This window comes from Lissotriton vulgaris, chromosome 8, assembly GCF_964263255.1.
Source record: "Lissotriton vulgaris chromosome 8, aLisVul1.2, whole genome shotgun sequence".
Classification (NCBI taxonomy): Eukaryota; Metazoa; Chordata; class Amphibia; order Caudata; family Salamandridae; genus Lissotriton; species Lissotriton vulgaris.
The window spans coordinates 165,115,451-165,133,382 of NC_141696.1; the positions used below are offsets into that span (position 1 = coordinate 165,115,451).

The 17,932-nt window shown below is 45.3% G+C and overlaps 1 protein-coding gene across 1 annotated transcript in view; it reads left to right on the forward strand.

Moving 5' to 3' along the window:
* The first annotated feature begins 12,326 nt into the window (after nt 1-12,326).
* The window catches only part of ACER3 (alkaline ceramidase 3), a 187,371-nt gene continuing 181,765 nt past the window's right edge, over nt 12,327-17,932 (forward strand). The window contains exon 1 of the mRNA XM_086933885.1: nt 12,327-12,510. Coding sequence (XP_086790011.1) covers nt 12,408-12,510 — 103 coding nt within the window. The 5' untranslated portion in view covers nt 12,327-12,407. The remainder of the gene's footprint in view (nt 12,511-17,932) is intronic.

The window sequence follows — 17,932 nt, forward strand, 5'->3', positions numbered from 1 at the left end:
GTATTATGAAACTACCACAACATGTATGCAGACGAACTAGTGTTTCCAGTTGTATCAGCCACTCGCTTGACTCCGTATTATTGGACCGGCACTTAGATCTGTCCACCTGCCACAGCCTAGCTGTCCCAGCAAACATGCCAAACAGAGGTCACAGAAGTAAACCACAATATGTCTCCAAAAGAGCCTGTGTTTTTGCTCCAATGCGCATTGCACAAAGCTGTCGATTTCACAATATGGAAAGTGAAAAAATAAAATTCGTTATCAGGTCACACAAGAGGTCAGAAACAAGTACTTAACGTTGATCCATCCTGCCCAATTTCAGTTGTGATAGGGAGATAGTGCTCTGTTTTTTTAAATATTTTTTATTATAATGTAATAGCACAGTGAGTGAAGACAGGGGGACTCATGAGCGGGGGTGGGTTGCCAATATTACAATCGGGCACTGGTGGATTGGTTATACCGTCTCCTTCAATTAGTCCCACTCCCTCCCTTTGATCAACTCAGAGTCGTCTCTCCACCAGGCTCCAATGCTCCGGATTGTGCCTCGGGCCCCGCCCCCAGTAGTGGCAACACTGCACACATACTAAGCCGTCTCCAGGGGGAGGAGGGGAAACAAAAAAGGTAAACAAGGGCTCTAGCTGCCCTTTCGTCCCTCCCTGCCAGTCAGGCACTATCCTCCAACCGTGGTATAAATACACCAATGGCCTTCTGTCTGACCCCGGGGGTCGCATTTTCCACATCCCCCATGGCTCCTCCCGTCGTTTAGGGCTGCATGTTTCATTTAGCTGTACACAAATTAACCCATAATAATAATCTATCGGCCACAGCTGCCGACTTTTTTTAATTTTATTTATTTTCATTTAGGAGTTATATATAGCGCTGACCAGACCTGGGGGGTATCGGAGCGCTTCACAACAGTGTTTCATAAGAGTTACATAGTAGAGCAGTCTTAAACTTAAGGTTCGGGAGTCCAAGAGTGCTATGGATTCTTGAGGTAGTAGTTGAGTCTTAAGGTAGCCTCGATGAATGCTTTATTGAGGTAGTATGAGAGTCCTGAGGCAACCTCTTTTAATGCACGCTTGTCTAGAAGCGGGCTTAGGTGGATCTGTGTGATGCAAAGTCGAAGAGCAACGGAGTCAGGGTTAGTGTGAAGGCGGCGGCTATCCATTCGGGAGGGAGCGGTTGAGGAGGAGGGCTTTTAGGTGTTTTTTTAATTTTATGAAGGACGGGATAGTTCTGATATCTGCTGAGATGGAGTTCCAGATTTTGAAACTGTGGAGCAAGGTTCAAGTCATAGCGTTGACATAACATTGTGTGCTTCTGGGCAAATCACTAAAACTCTCTGTGCCTAAGAGCTGCCAACTTTAAAAGTAGTAAGCAAGGTTCAAGTCACAGCGTTGACTCAACATTGTTTGATTCTAGGCAAATCACTAAAACTCTCTGTGCCTACAAAACATCTGATCGTGACTTGCGTTATAATCCCTGCTTCACCTTTTCAGCAATACTATGTGATCTTGTTGAGATGCATAATGTCCCTGTAACTTTACAAAATCAAACTACATCAAGCTAACACCTTCTTATCAATGTTGCCATCTATTTAACACATACTTCAACATACAGTTCCAAACACAACTCACACATACCCTCTAACAACTCATGTAACTCACTCCTAGACATCCCTTTCAACCTCACAACAAAACTTTCACAGGTGATTTACATACAGCTAGACATCACCACACCATCTCTACGCATTTGCGAAACACCACCTGTTATACTCTTTTATTATTCCTATAAGATAGCTGTCTTTTATTACCTGTTTGTCTACTTAAACAGAAGGATAGTATTCTAAGTCTGCTGGCAATTTCTCCCAAAACCCATGTGTATTTATACAACTTTTTCCGCAGTTAAGCTGATCAGTTTGTCTTTCATTCCCACAGGTTTATCTGTCCCTCTATAAGTGACCCTGTTTTTACTCGCTGCAATTTGTCTGGACAACCAACGGTAGGGAATGTAGTCTCTCGGCCAGAGCTGTCTGGAGAACGAACGTGAGGGGATGTAGTCTAACATGATAAACACTGTAAGATGCTTGCTGCTATTATGCAAGGGGACCTGGTGGTATGCCGTTGAGAACCACTACGTGCCCTTGGTTGCAGCTAATAATTTCTCTATTCTGGGTAGGGGAAACATATCAACAAAGATATTCTTATTTAGCTACCTAAAGTCGACACATAACTGAATGTTCCCATTGGCCTTACGTGCTACGACCAAAGGGGCCATCCAATCTGAAGGTTCTACCTGTTCTATTTCTCCCCTTTCAACAAGATTATGGAGTTCCTTGATTACCTCCTCTTTCACATTCACTGGAATGTTCCACACTTTGTGTATACAGGGTTTTGCTTTAGGTTTAAGGATGATGTTATGTACAAAGCCTTTTAACTCGACTACTTTCCCTGAGAACACTTTGGGAAATGTCTTCACACATCCATCTTGTCCTCACACTCGTTCTTTACAATAAGAACAGGTTCTGGGCTGTTGGGATCCAGTATTATGCCAAGATCTCCTTGATACTCCACTGTTAATTACACTGTGCCAGCGCAGGACATTGACAAAGTGTGGTAGGCATGACAGGCGGGGTGTGCATATAACTGTATTAATATAAAAGCGTAGAATGTTGAAACTTTCCTAGGCAGGTGTGTCTATCACCGTTAACTCAGCTGTGTGAAATTCACAATGATGTGCCTGTCACAAGTGCAGGCTGGGACCTCCCTATGAGCGTACATGCTCACGTTTTGTATTCCTCTTGGCCCTGCGCGTACTAGTTTCCTGCGCGTGTCATAATGCCAAGTGCCCGGATGTGCAAACAGCAGGAATCCTCTTGTGCCACACAGACTTTGCACTTTAAACAGGAACTAGACAAAATGCACATTACCTCTTGCACATAGAATGGACCTCGCGCTTTGCTACGGAGCACATCAAAATGCAGGTAAGAGTCTTCTCGCAACAAAATTTAACTGCTTGGTGGTTGCTGCACTAGAGCCACAAAGGCTTCCTCGTGCTGATCTCCCCTTGCGCTCTACTCTGGAATGCGTTACCCTGATGGCAGTTGGGGCCTAGCGCTCGTAAGGGCCCGAGCTGAGTAGAAAAGTAACGATTTCCAGCCATCGCACTAATCACAATGAAGTTCCTTTGAATTGCCGGTGTGGTCGCCGTACTAGTAAATGTACTCGTGCAGAATACATTTGAACCTTCATACTTGTGGCCAAAAGGAGAAGGGTTCCTCAGTGGTCGTGGGAATAATAGCCATAATTCTTATGTTAATAACAACTGGACACATGAAGATAGTTCTCATGTAGGCTTTATTCCAGTCCATGGACCCTTCGCACCAACAGTCAGGAGGAGCGGGTGGGTATAACCGCCTTCTCGCAGACACGTCCCAGCTAGAGTGTCCCCATGTTCCACCCATCAGAATTCCACATCTATGCCTGTACAATCTAATAGGTGAGGTGTTGTCACGCAGAAGAATACTCACCCACAATAATAAACCCAACAGGAAGCAGGACTGTGATTAGGAAGCCTATGACTCGGAGTAATGAAGATTATTGGCAAGTACTCCGAGCATTTCCTCCCTTGCCCATTTTCCTTGTCCCAGTCCTCAAGGATAGAGTGTATACCCAAGCCATGGATTTTTTTTTAACACATAACAAGTTTCAAAAATAAGCAAATTTGGTAACTAGCTAAACTAAATCACTTTACGGCGGAAAAGACTACAGAACTGAAAGAAGAAGAGACCACTTTACCCATTTGTAACTTTTAGTGTGAAATGAAAGTATTTGGGGAAACCCAATTTGCTGAAGAACAGATATTATTAGGGAATCTCCCTTAAATGCTGTCCATGAAGAGGACCTGCTTCTGGCTGAACAAACCTGAACAAGGAAGGGCTAGGAATATTAGCTTTGTGTGGGTCAAAGAGAGGGTCCTTCTGACCCATCTACTGAGAGTGGAATTTAAAGGACAATGACCCTTGTTTGCTATTCCAAATGTCACTAACAGAAAACTTCTTAACTAACTGAAGCAGATATCTGTAGATAAATGGAAAGAGCTCTATGAACATTCAACAGATGCTAACAAGGCCTTTGGCATCTGCCCATTCTTGACCACTGGAAAAAGGGAAAAAACACAGGTAAAACTTAATCCTAGATACATGAAAAGATTAGATTTATGAAACAAAGAGTGTTTCAGGTCTGAGAACTACTTTGTCATCAAAAAATCTCAAAAGGGCTCAACAGCTAGGAGGGCCAATATTTCACAGTCTATGGCCTGAGCAGATGGCCACAAGAAAGAAAACCTTAAAAGTGAGGAACTTCGGAAATACTTATTCTAGGGGTTCAAAGGAGGAGGCTTGAGTGCTGAAAGAACCAAAGGCAGATGCAAGATGGGCCAGGAGTATGGACCTCTGGTCTTTGGAAGAAAAAACTCCTCAAAAGTTTAGAAGTTTACATGTCAAGGGCATCCAGGGTAGAAATCCTAGCGGTTTTCATTGCTGCTCACTCGGGCAGTAGAGCAGTCTCAAGCAGCAAATGCGGAACCCAAAGCTTTTTTAATCATGTCCTGTAACAAACCCATATTTGGTTGGAGAGGATCAGGATCCGAGCACCTGAAGCAGTTCTTCCTCAGAAGAGGATTCTAATTTTTTCCTTTTGGAAGCTTCTTGGGTGGCTCCATATGGTAACAGGAAGCACCACAACCAAAGCTTTCCCTCAGTCACAAACAACAACTGGGACCAAAATGCTGCTGTATTTAAATATCTCCAGTGTCTACATTGCCTAGCAATTGAAGCGCAGGAGAAGCGAAATGAGGGAATACGCACAGCTCTGCTCAATCCCCATTGCCAAGCAACCAGCATACGAGGAAATGTGCCCCTAACCGAAGGACCGGGCAAGATTCACCAAACTTGACTTGCTCAAATGAGCAGCCAGGCAGACTCAAACACACAATCCCAATTGCTTAGCGGGAGAATTTTAAAAGAAATACTTTGGTCTTGTGCCTAACAGCTCTGTGGACGAGTGAAAAGACGCCCGACAAACGCCTAATCAAACACCTGTATCGTTTAGAACTAAAGGTCCCTGCTGCAGGCCTATTCAAAATCTTATTCTCAATTAATAAATAAAAGAAACTTACCTGTGGCTTGGTTTGGTGAAGGCAGCACAGTAGGAAAAACAAAAAGTTATTTTATTTGGCTCCTCCTTTATTGGCTTGACAGGGGGTAATGAGGGGCTAATAACAATAGTTTTTATATTTAGCTGATATTTGTGTCAGCGGAGCAGCTGATCAATCCATGAGGAATGTGACAAGGAAGACGGGCTAGGAAAGTAACAGATTGCTTTTTGGACCTACTTTTAGAGACTGGTCCGAGGCGCCTGTATCCGTATTCACCAGTCCAGTCGCTAAATTTCAGCCGGTCCTGGAGAGTCTGCTGAGCCATCAGTGTTCCCATGTCTACCCTGATCTCCTGCACAAGTGATCATCTGCCTATCCTACAAGGACACAAAGAAGCCGCCTGCAGAAGGTAACTTGCCACCACCTTCTAGACAGCTCTGTTCTCCACCGAGGGAGGGGCAGCCCAGCCCTTCTACAAAGCCATTGTAAACAGACTGCAAGCCAAGGAAGTTTAAGTGTGTCAGAGAGCCTGAGGCATGCAGTACTTGCATCTAATGCCCTAACTCTGAGAACAGTCACCTCAGCAATGGCCTTAAGCAACATCCACCCTGCAGTCACCAAACTAGGTAAATAAATTAGCCTAAGTGGGCTTGGGTGAGGACAGGAACCAGAGTAAATACAAATTGCTGTTACAATCTTTGATGCTGGTGTGATGCAGGAAAAACATTTTAAATGTGTTTGTGTAACCCGATATACATGGCACATGGAAGTGCTGCATTACAGAGACTGCTTGTAGTCCGGGCCACTGGAATTTTGCAGCTGGGGTGGGTCAAATTATGCAGCAGGGATGAGTAAATTATGTGTAAAAAAAACAAACTATGCACCACATCTTGTGACAGTATTACTTCATTATTTTTTCATTTTTAAGTCTTGGCTGGCGAAAGCAGAACGCATGCGCTGCTCTCGTCATACGAGAACTTCTTGGAATCAATACAGATTCCAAAGCTCTCGGAGGCGGAGTTGAAGCCCCGCCCATCTTCCCCATTCGCTGGCGTCATCCTGCATGCAAAACGCAGGCTCACGATTAAAAAGGAGGCTTCTTAGTCCCTCCTAGTTGCCGCCTTGTCTCCTTTAAGCCCTGCCCACCGGGATTGGATCTCTCACTTGCGGCGTTACACAATCTCCTTCATTAGCTGCCACGCACTATATTTTTTGCACTTTGCAGTTTTGCTCACCCCTAAAGGCACATGTGTTGTGTATTGCAAGGGCAGAAGATGGTTGAGGCTGTCTTGAGCTGCAATGTGTTTTGCTCTTAATTGCATTGCGTTGTGTCTTTTTATCCTGTCCTCATGCACATCGGATTCCTCAGCCAAGCTCATTCATAATCAGGTTAGAGCAGAGTTAACTAGATGTAATCTGGCTCGTCGCTGCAGCAAACTCTCTCCAGGGGCCATCTGGGATATTATGTCATCTAACATATTAGCCGGAGAATAACCAAGAAATTGGGGATTATCTACAGGTTTCAGGTATCCGCAAGAGAAATCCAGTCTATGCAAAGAACCCTGCAGTGTGTCTCTGTAAGATGCGAGCGTTGCTGAACCGTCCGCGTTCAGTCAGTGCGAGGGACTTCCTTCCGGCCACCTCGGCCCTCCCTCCCTACTTCCCATCATTCGCATTTAGATAAGTTCTGAATCAGACGCGAAAGGCGCTTGGGGACGGCATTGATTTTGCTTGGTGGTGTCATCGGGAGCAAAGGGTCATTAGCCGAATATTTACCTATTTCCAGAGCTTAATAGAGACATGCGATTGGAATCGGTTAGAGCAGGCAGCAGGATGTCACGCGCTGATTAAACTATGTGCAAGAGTATGGATCAGAACAGAGCTGGCACATCCCGGCACCTGTTTCTCGGCTCTTGTGCTCTCTGTCTGCATGCTGTCCCTTCTGCTCTCCATCTACGATCTCTGGGCTACATTATATCTCCATTTAACACTGTTCACCGGCCTAACTCCTCAGAGAGAAAAATTAACATTTGATGTAAAACGGTCGACAAAGATACCCATCTAGTGGCTGAACTGCAGAAGCAGAAACCCTATGGATCAATCCCGGCTTCCATGCATGAACACACTGTGTGATCCTAAGCAATTACCTTATTTTACTGCACCTCCATTTTACTTATCATATGTGCGAGCACCTTGGAATAAATTAGTTCAGAATGGTATGTATCTTTCAATAGCCTTTACGGTTGACCCGTCAATAATAGCAAGGCTAGCTCTGGGTACCCATGAGAACTGGCTTGCAACATGGTTCACTAATAGCCTCCTAATACGACAACGGGGATTGATACGAATACGTAACCTATCACTTTTATTAAGGTCACTGAATTTGCGGATATATTGTAATGCACATTGGTCGCACTCACTCATTTATGAGGCGATCGGATATACCTATGAGGCGCTTGTTGCTTTAACAGTAATGAGGGTGACATGGGGGCAGCGGGGGTGGGTGGCCATGTCATTAGAGTGGCACGGGACGGCGACATAAATAATGTTCCTTTTCGCAGATTCTGACTCCCCTGCGTAAGTGGAGGAGAGTTGGGCTCAGTCTCCTCCCAGCTCCTCTACTTGGAGCCAGTCTCTCCCAGCCACTGCCCAGGCAGAGGAGGGAATCCCGGCGAAGCGCTAGTCTGCACGGATGTCGGAGCTATTTGGCGGAACAACACAGAAAGGTGGCCATCTTACGTGTGAGTCTCAACCAGTTATAGACGTGCTGCAGGAGGATGAGCCATACAGTTCAACACAGGCAAACGTGTGCAACGGGAATACTTCCACATTTGGCAAAACAGAGCTAGAAACTTGATATAAGAGTTTCAAACTGTCTGCGTCTGTAATGTGAACACTTGCTCTAAGCTAACATCGCGGGCAAAAATAAATTGCTCAAAACTAAATTTCCACGTTGTCAGTTTTTACACCCTATGTACGGATATTGAAAAAGTCTCTAAGGCGCCAATAATTGGTATTTGCACTCGTTTTGCAAACTTTCTATTACGTTTTCAAATTTTTTAAGTCTTTTACTCTCTGTTCCAACTTGGGTTGCTCTGTTTGAAGCTGAAAGAAATAGCGATCGCAAAATTTGCCTGAGAATTCATGTTGTGCAACTCCTAACTGCCACTCGCCCAGAAAGCAGCACATTTACAGATACATTTATAAATACATGTTGGATGTACGTGGGCAGCACACAGTTTTACAATACACTGTTCATAGATGATGCACATGAACAATATAAGAGAAAACATACAATGTGCAATTGTGACCTAGATTTCGTTACACATTACAGCGCTGATTAGGAGTTAGGTGTAGTGATAATTACTGCAGGGTGGGGTAAATAGTGCATGACTTTCACGAACCGTCTGATCACAAGTTAAACAAGCATTAAAATTGCAATAGGTCTTGCCTTTCATTAAGTTAAAGCCATTTGCTTTGCTATACAATACCATTAGCAAAGCAAATGGGTTTAACTTAATCAAAGGCGAGACCTATTACATTTTCAACTTGGTAACACTAGCTGGGCATTAGTCGTACCTCATTAGTACCAATTTAATACACAAATATAGCAATAAACTATAGAAAGGTGAACAGTCAACCTTTGCAAAGACTGTGCTGCAACACGTTGCTGCGTTTTTACTAACTTTTGAACCATTTGCGCTAGAAACAAAAGCGTTTGTCAGAATCTGCAGATTATGAGGCAGATGAATTATGTGGCAAATGCGGCAAATCTACAATTATGTGAAAATTGATGCGGCCACACAATCATAAAATGCCAGTGGTCCTGCATGTAGTTATATCTGTTTCAAATAAATAACAGGTAAGGACATCATGTGAGTAGATTGTTGTCGTGTGCGGACCCTGGGGCTACCTTGATGCCACAGGGAGTGGAAAGGCCTTGCGCGGGAGCAGGAGTGCGCTTGATACACACAGGAGACCACTCTTGTGTATTGGTCGGAAGTGACGACCTCAAGAGGCCGCCTTCCTTTTATTTTGGACCGCAGGCCACGCCTGGCCTGCGGATGTAGTGGGTGCGTGCTCGGTGGCCACTAGACCGAAAATTGTTACATTCCTATCCAACTCAGTTCTCTTTGTTATATCATCATAAACACAATCAAACTGTCTTAACCATATCACACAGTCCACTACACAAAGTTCAGTACTTGCGTGAGCCTCAGCCGGCGATACCTGGACACCTTCAGCAGGCATAGTCTCTCTGACGCTGGCTTGGGTGGAGGTTCGGTCTCAGGCTGTATCTTTGGGTGCCGGTGCGCCCGCCCATGCTGTCCATGCCGGGGTCCTCGGAGCGGGCTCCGTGCTGCGGTGAGGGACTTATTTCAGGGGCCTCGCCGACTCGGCCACTCGCCGATCCTTCCTCCCCACCTTTGGGTGTGGCAATGGCCATGGGGCTTGTTTGGTCACTTGAGGTCTCCTGTGGATGTTCTGACGGGACCTTCTTGAACCACAAGATGTTTCTGGATTTTCCCTCTTCTCCGCTGCGCGCGGTTACCATGGTGCCATGGTTAGCGGTGACTGTCCAGGTGCCAGGCTCGTAGTTTGTCCGGAATTTTCCTCCCTGACGTCGGTTTCATAGGATGACTGTCGCTCCAGGGTTGATCGCTCTTGAGGTGGCGCGTCTGCGGACGCTTACGTCCTGGTTGTGTCGGGTTCTTCTCTCTTGCACTTCTTTGACCTCTCGCTGAGGTGACGGCCACCCCGGGCAGGTAGGGAGCAGGTCTCGGCGGGGTCCATGGAGCATGAGGGCCCTCGGGCTCCGCTGGGTCATACAGTGAGGGGTGCTGCGATATTCTCTTAAGAACTCGTAGAGTCTCTGCTCTGGGTCTGCTTGTTCCACGACCGCTATGCGGAACATCTTGTTCAAAGTGCGCATGAAGCATTCAACATCTCCGTTGGCCTGAAGCCACTGAGGGGTGATGCGGCGATGAGATATGCCTCGCTTTTGGAGGAACGTAGCAAATTCGGCCCCTTGGAACGGAGGGCCATTGTCACTGCGTACTTCTGGGGGAAAACCAAACATAGCAAAGACTTTTTTCAGCACTGTTCCCACGTGGTTGAAAGTTGTAGACGCAACGGGTTCTACAACAGGATATTTTGAGTATGCGTCTATAATCACAAGCATGTGATTTCCCCCTGGGAAGCTTCTAAAATCTACGCTCACTTTGGACCAGGGGACGGTGCAGGCCTCCTCGGTGATGACAGTTCGGGCTGGACTGTTCCCATGAGGCACAGGTTCAGACTGATTTGCATATAGCCATGTCTGAACTGGGGTGGCAGAGTGGGCTAAAGAACGGTGATGGATTAAACCCAGATCTTTTGACTGGGTGTGAGTGTTTGATTGATTCAGATGCTCCGTCCATCACCACCCCCTTTTGTACCACTTTTGGCCGCCATAAGTGTGGCAGGGTATGCTCAGACGTGAGTCCCTTGCTCACTTTGCCACTGGATTCAAGCAAGCCGGGCTGAAGACGGCTGGAATGCCAGAAACCGGTCCTTGGAAGCTTGTTTCCTGTCCAGGCAAGACATGGCTTGGCAGTTCGGGCTGGACTGTTCCCATGAGGCACAGGGTCAGACTGATTTGCATATAGCCATGTCTGAACTGGGGTGGCAGAGTGGGCTAAAGAACGGTGATGGATTAAACCCAGATCTTTTGACTGGGTTTGAGTGTTTGATTGATTCAGATGCTCCGTCCATCACCACCCCCTTTTGTACCACTTTTGGCCGCCATAAGTGTGGCAGGGTATGCTCAGACGTGAGCCCCTTGCTCACTTTGCCACTGGATTCAAGCAAGCCGGGCTGAAGACGGCTGAAATGCCAGAAACCGGTCCGTGGAAGCTTGTTTCCGGTCCAGGGAAGACATGGCTTGGCAGTTCGGACTGGACTGTTCCCATGAGGCACAGGGTCAGACTGATTTGCATATAGCCATGTCTGAACTTGGGGGGCAGAGTGGGCTAACGAACGGTGATGGACTAACCCCAGATCTTTTGACTGGGTGTGCCTGTTTGATTGATTCAGATGCTCCGTCCATCACAACCCCCTTTAGTACCACTTTTGGCCGCCATAAGTGTGGCAGGGTATGCTCAGACGTGAGTCCCTTGCTCACTTTGCCACTGGATTCAAGCAAGCCGGGCTGAAGACGGCTGCAATGCCAGAAACCGGTCCTTGGAAGCTTGTTTCCGGTCCAGGGAAGACATGGCTTGGCAGTTCGGGCTGGACTGTTCCCATGAGGCACAGGGTCAGACTGATTTGCATATAGCCATGTCTGAACTGGGGCGGCAGAGTGGGCTAAAGAACGGTGATGGATTAAACCCAGATCTTTTGACTGGGTGTGAGTGTTTGATTGATTCAGATGCTCCGTCCATCACCACCCCCTTTTGTACCACAGGGAGTGGAAAGGCCTTGCGCATGGGGCAGGAGTGCGCTTGATACACACAGGAGACCACACCCGTGTATAGGTCGGAAGTGACGACTTCGAGCGGCCACCTTTCTTTTATTATTGCCCCGCAGGCTGCGGATGTAGTGGGTGCGTGCTCTTGGCCACTAGACCGCCAACTGTTACAATTGTCAACCAACTATAAAAATAAAAAAAATCGGTTTGCAATAAATGACCGCACAGCGTCAAGATCATATGAGATGAATACCTAACAAACGGTGAACAAAAGTCAAAAATTACAACTATCTTGCAAAATAACGGCAAGTTTCGACAGGGAAAACAAAATAGGATTAGCAATTTATATAAATAAATATTGAACAGAGTCTCTCATTCGCTTAGTCCTTAAGTGACTCACTCGTCAGACCTTATCCTCAGTTTGATCTACTTTACTTTGCTCAAGGCTAAGTAAGTTTCCGTAGATGACTTTTCAACTATTCGTTGATTTCAATTAACGTCAGCAACTAAACCGAACTGTCAAAAGCCCGAGTATTAAAAACCAGCAGAAATAGCTAACTCCCAGGTCTACTTTTATTACAGGGCATGACTGGAGAAAACAGCATGACCAGCCCCTCCCTCTGGCTTGTGGCGTTGCCATGGCGTATAGACAATCCCGTGAAAAAGCCTGGCCTCCTTGTCCCCTCCCCACTCTCTTTCTTTCTCCTCCCAGGCCCGCCTCCCCTTCGCCGCCAGGCACCGGGTGCCTCCATAAGGCGGAGTCTCGTTCTCCGTCCACTCAGCTCTCCCTCCCACTTCCACCATGGCTCCCGCAGCGGACAGGCCCGGCTACTGGGGCCCGCCAACCTCCACCCTGGAGTGGTGCGAGGAGAACTATGCCGTCTCCTTCTACGTCGCAGAATTCTGTGAGTTTTATTCTGTGACGCACTATTTTGTGTAACGTAACCCGTCACGTTTTCTTCCGCAGCCGCACACCCTATGAAAAGCCTCCGCTCCATCATCAAGATACATCATCACATGTGTGTGTAAATTTGGCGAATGGATCTCTCCATCACCTTCAGATAACCCCTTCTTCCGGGAAGATACCCTTCCCGTCCTCCAGTAGGAGGAGAGGGACTGGTGGGATGGATGCAGTTCAGACTCAGCCTGTTTTGGAGTCAGGAAGCCGGTAGCTATCAGGCGTTGTCAGTCCACTGCCTGGCTTCTTCCTGGTTGTATAGGAGAAGTACAGCCCACTACTTGGTGCGGCAGTCTGACTCACCATGGTTATGCATTATCTTTACAAGCCTTGAAGCAGGTGAAAACTTAACTTCTGCTTATTAGTTCCTGGGTGGCCTGCGTTTTCGTGGGTACACGCTAGTTATTATTTTTAATTATATTTTTTGTGTACGAGACGATGGTCAATTCATGTTGAGCAATATACAAAATAAAAGTCTTGTGGCTCGGGAACTATCCTGCCTTTTGAAAACTGATCGCAAACGTCGAGATTTCTGATTTGCCATTGTGAAACCGTTCTTTGCTCTTTTACCTCATAGGTTGCATACACGTCACAGTGTTGCTTTGTTATTTATAAATCTGAAATATAAGTACTTGCGTTTTCGCACGCAGTAATGTAGTTAACACAAAGAGCCCCCCAAAAATTGACATGCAGGTCGAATCTGAATGTATTTGTGATATGTGTCGATGTGTAGGTGTTAAGAAAATTAGCAATTCTAGAGAAAACTCCCGGGCGGGGAATACATCATTTAGTAGAATGGTCAAACAGGTTTGCTAAAGCCTGACTACACCCGTTTCCCTCCTGCCACTGAATATTAAAAGGCATTTATTTGGCTAAACCTAGCGCGCCGTGGGGATACGGCCTGACCTGCAAGATATAGAAACTTGTGTGAGGAGTTACTGCTTTCTACTCATGTAGTCCAGTGATGAGGATCGCTGCAAATCAATGCTGCCCATATTGTGTGCAATGCTCCACCTGCTCCTGGTTCAAGCTTGGGAAGCATAGTGAGCTAGACTGAATATGAATATATGTACATCTCCATTCTGTAGGGTTGCCAACATCCTCTCCATATTTCCATATCCTGCTGTCAAGCCCTTTTACAATGGTTATTCTGAAGATTGTTCCTCATTTGCAAGGAAGATCAGTTGTACTATATTCTTTTGTGGTGAATCTTGATGTTTACCCTACTGCAGGAATGCATAAATAAGGAAATGTTTATGTCTCTACCTTTGTCTTCTACACTAGTGTTCTGCACTCGTGTCCCCAGAACTTGTATCCCCTGCACCCTAGTTTGAGTCCCTAAGGCCCTAGCAGCCTTGCTGCTAGTGGACACTGCTTGTTTATCTGTGACTGTTCTGCAGGATGGTGGCACTTGCGACACACTGGCCACTCTTGTCCCTTTGCACCAAGATAACAGGTTCTTTTGTTTTAGACTTTCAAGTAGGTGGCTAGGCCCCCGAAGAGCTTTAGATTTTCTGTGGGGCTTATGACTCCTTAGATATCTTTTATGTTTTTATTAGCAGGGAAGAGGTCAGAAATACTGCTGCAATGGGACAGATATCTGTTCCCTCGTGTGCTCCATTCACACATGCTGGGGAAAAGGGGCGCAGAAGTGTTTTTCCCTGGCACATGGGTATGGCTGGGGTACATCCAATTGGGGAAGGGAAGCAGGTTGCTTGAAGGGCTTTTTTGTTTCCCCATCACCTGTACTAGATACTGACTCCTGTGTTTCAGAATGATCATTGTTATTATAAACCTCAGGAGTGTGCGAGGTTATCTGGTATGGCGCGCTTTTAGTCAGCGTTTTATACACAGATGGGCGTGTGGGCGTGGCCTAAGGGTAGGCGTGGCTCGTTCCTCGCCATCAATGGCGGCTGGATTGGATTGTTTGCGTGGTGTTCGCTACAGCGCTAGTTCCGCTGTGAAGGCGAACCTTAGTCAAGTTCTGGTGATGCCAGGAGGGTAAGTGCAAGTTTTAAGAACACAAAGTCAATTATAGCGTGACACAGGTGATACAATTTTAAAAGTAGGTCAGCTCCCGGCTTCCGCCTCAGGAGTGTGCGAGGTTATCTGGTATGGCGCGCTTTAGTCAGCGTTTTATACACAGATGGGCGTGTGGGCGTGGCCTAAGGGTAGGCGTGGCCTCGTTCCTCGCCGTCAACTAATCGGTTCCAGTTCCTGAAATGTGTAATGTAACTGATTCTATGTAAACTGCTGTGATAACATGTAACAGAACTGGTGCTATGTAAAGTGCTCTGATAACCTAATCGGTTCAAGTTCGCGCTATAGAAAACTCTAAAATAAATAAACTTGGAATATAATATGCAGAATAAAGCAAATGTTAGTTGAGTCCCTATCATATTTCATCATGCATCCCTAACATGGTAATCTGTTCCCTACCCAAAGTATTTGGTTATTGAGATCCTTCTAGTTTATGTGCCTGTATTGGTTTACGATGTTTGAATTGTGATGAGGCATTCATATTTTACCCGCATACCTTCTGCTGTCATTGGTGTTAGTAGTCAAACTCAGCCCTTCAGCGTTATCCTTCAACAACAGTTCCTTGTGTCTAACCCATCTCCTGCATCTGTAATGTATGTACCTATATCACCATGATGTCTTACAAAAGGAGGAGGTGGTCGTTCATACTCTTCTCCTAACTTGCTTCAAAAATATGCAAATAGTGTCCCTTTGCTGAAACATGCTGCGTACAAAGCATGGCCTAGCGAAAGAGAAAGCTTCCTTTCACTGTTTTGTTAAGCTGAACATTGTAAAAAGCATTGAGGTTCTAATCTCAAGAACATGGCAATCAAGCACACATTTGTTAGCATTTGCTAGTTAATCAGTCTGTTTTTCCAGGTCTTACACCTATTACACACCTTGTCTAATGTTAAATTCAGCCATATTCAAATGTACTCACACCTGTTTTGTATGTAACATGCATTATTATCACAAGGAAGCTCTGCCACACACCATATTTTATAAAAAATTAGTTAAAAAAAATATAATAGGCATCAAAGGATTAAAAGTAAATAATAACCTAAAAATACAGATGTCTAAATGTTGTGCGCATGTATGTGGAAATTAAAATATAAAAATTAACTCACAAAAATAAATAATAAAAACAGAGATGGAGCCATCAACATTTTAGGCAGTTGTGCTAATGCTATCTTTTATAATCACTTTTTAGGTCAAGCCTAGGCGGCTTACATGCGCTGTCTGTAAGACCTGTTGTTTATCTCCTCTATTGGCTTTTGGCATGCCCATGAACTGCCATTTGTTCGTTGTTGTGTCAGTTAGAAAGGCAGGGTTTATATTGGTGCATTGGGTCTGATTCGCATTTGTGTGCTTGGGTGACGCCCAGGTGATTTCACTCATTATTTGCTTGGGTTGGCCATCCCAATACGTCTGCGGTTCCTCCTGGTCCTCCTGATCTGCCTTTTTATTTTGTAGGCTATCAACATCGTTTTAGGCTTTCCGGACGTTTCATGGAGCAGTGCTCTGTTCGGCACCTGCAAAGTGGCAACTTCTGTCCCATATCTATTGAGCTATGCCAGTAGCTCTAACTCCCCAAAAATGCAAGACCTATTGCATTTATAATGTTTTTTTTAAATTTGATGCCGGAGAGGCAGCTAATGCTGTTTCTAGGCATGAACTAATAAAACAATTTATAATGACAGCCTATTGGAAAGCTATTAAAATGACACTGCTCTAAAAGGTAAAAGCAGTTTCTGGGGCTGCGATGCATTCCCAAATGTTATTCTATATAGTTTGATGATAGGCCTTCATAGTCCATTTGAAAGTAGAATCTGTGTATAATGTTATCCTGTTGAGGGAAAGTTGGGTTTTTTCAGCAGATATTGCATATGTTTTAGTTGCTGTGCTTCTTTTGACAATGGAAGACTAGTGTCAAATAGGGGTTGGGAGGTGACACACGTCAGAGCTGTGATCTAACAAATCTTTGTTATTGATTTGCTTTAAATGTTTCATAATCAGTGTCTTGAACTGATAAGGTCAGTGGACCTGAGCCAGTTCTGTGATGCTTGTGCAAGCCCAATAAACCCATCTCTCAAAAGGAAACTTGCAAACTCAGAGCGCAACAGTGAAAGGGATGTCAGTCTAATCACCGGTATGTCTTATAATATGTAGCCTCCAGGCTCTGATTATCTGTCTGATTTCCGTGTAGTTCAGGGTGCTGAGGGGTATTAGAAAAGAGCATGGCACCTCACATTTGTTGCTCAAAAGTTCTTCAATCTTTAAGGGCCCACATCTCAGAACTAACCATTTGCCGTCAGGATTTCTGGTGTGGGAATTTTTGGGGCCATGTACACCAATCACAATGTGTGACTCCCACCGTGAGCAGGGACACACTAGTAAGGGTGACACTGAAATTGATTTGCAACACTGGAGAACTGTAAGTTCTAGAGAGGGTCTCTAAACGGTTAACTAAAGCGAAGCCATACCCACATAATGAGGAAAACCCCAGGGATCCTTGCTGAAATGGGGAAATTGTTGTGGTACTACTAAAATGGTACTAAATATATGTATGCTGGGTTACTTACAACAGTTGCATTTTTAACAGTTTGCGAAAATGTCCAAAATAATTAGCTAAGAACAGACAACTGAATTGATAATCCTTTCTGAGTTAATTTGCTCCTATAGGTTTCAATTTATTTTCTACAGTGTTCAGATATTTTACCAAGTGGGAACTTGGCATGATGTTGGTTCCTTGCATGTACATCACTGCAGCATTCCTGTATGAGTGGATGTCCAATATGTTGAAGAGTCCTTAACCAGCACCTTCTGTCAGTTAACTGTTGATAACAGTCTCGGCATGGGCACGCTTTGCTAATTTTCGGCAATCTTCCAAGAGGGACACGGCTTGCATGTTTTCGTGGGTGTTAAATAAAGATCATGCAGCTCACTGGAGTGTCTCAATTACTCCTTATTTGCAAGGGTGACAGAGATTTTTAAAACAGTTGCGTGCCTGGAATTTATCGCCTGAGTTCATAATTCCCAGCCAAAGCAGTCTGGTTCAGCTTGGCAGAGGTTGAAGCACATCCTCAGGAAAGCTCCTTGCCGGGCACTTGTTTTTGTCAAATCCAAATTCTAGTCAGGTTTGAGATTGGAAATGATATTATCTTGGTATTGTGTGTCTCTTTCTGCTGTGCCTCTTAGCCACAGGGGATGGTTGAGATTCATTTTGCTTGGATGACGTTCAAGATTGGAGTCACCGATGGGCTCTGACGTTTTTTGACAGGCACAGAATATGTGAAGCAGTGCAGTGGCTCTTTTTTGATACATTGTTTGTGAGGCAGAAATGAACTGCG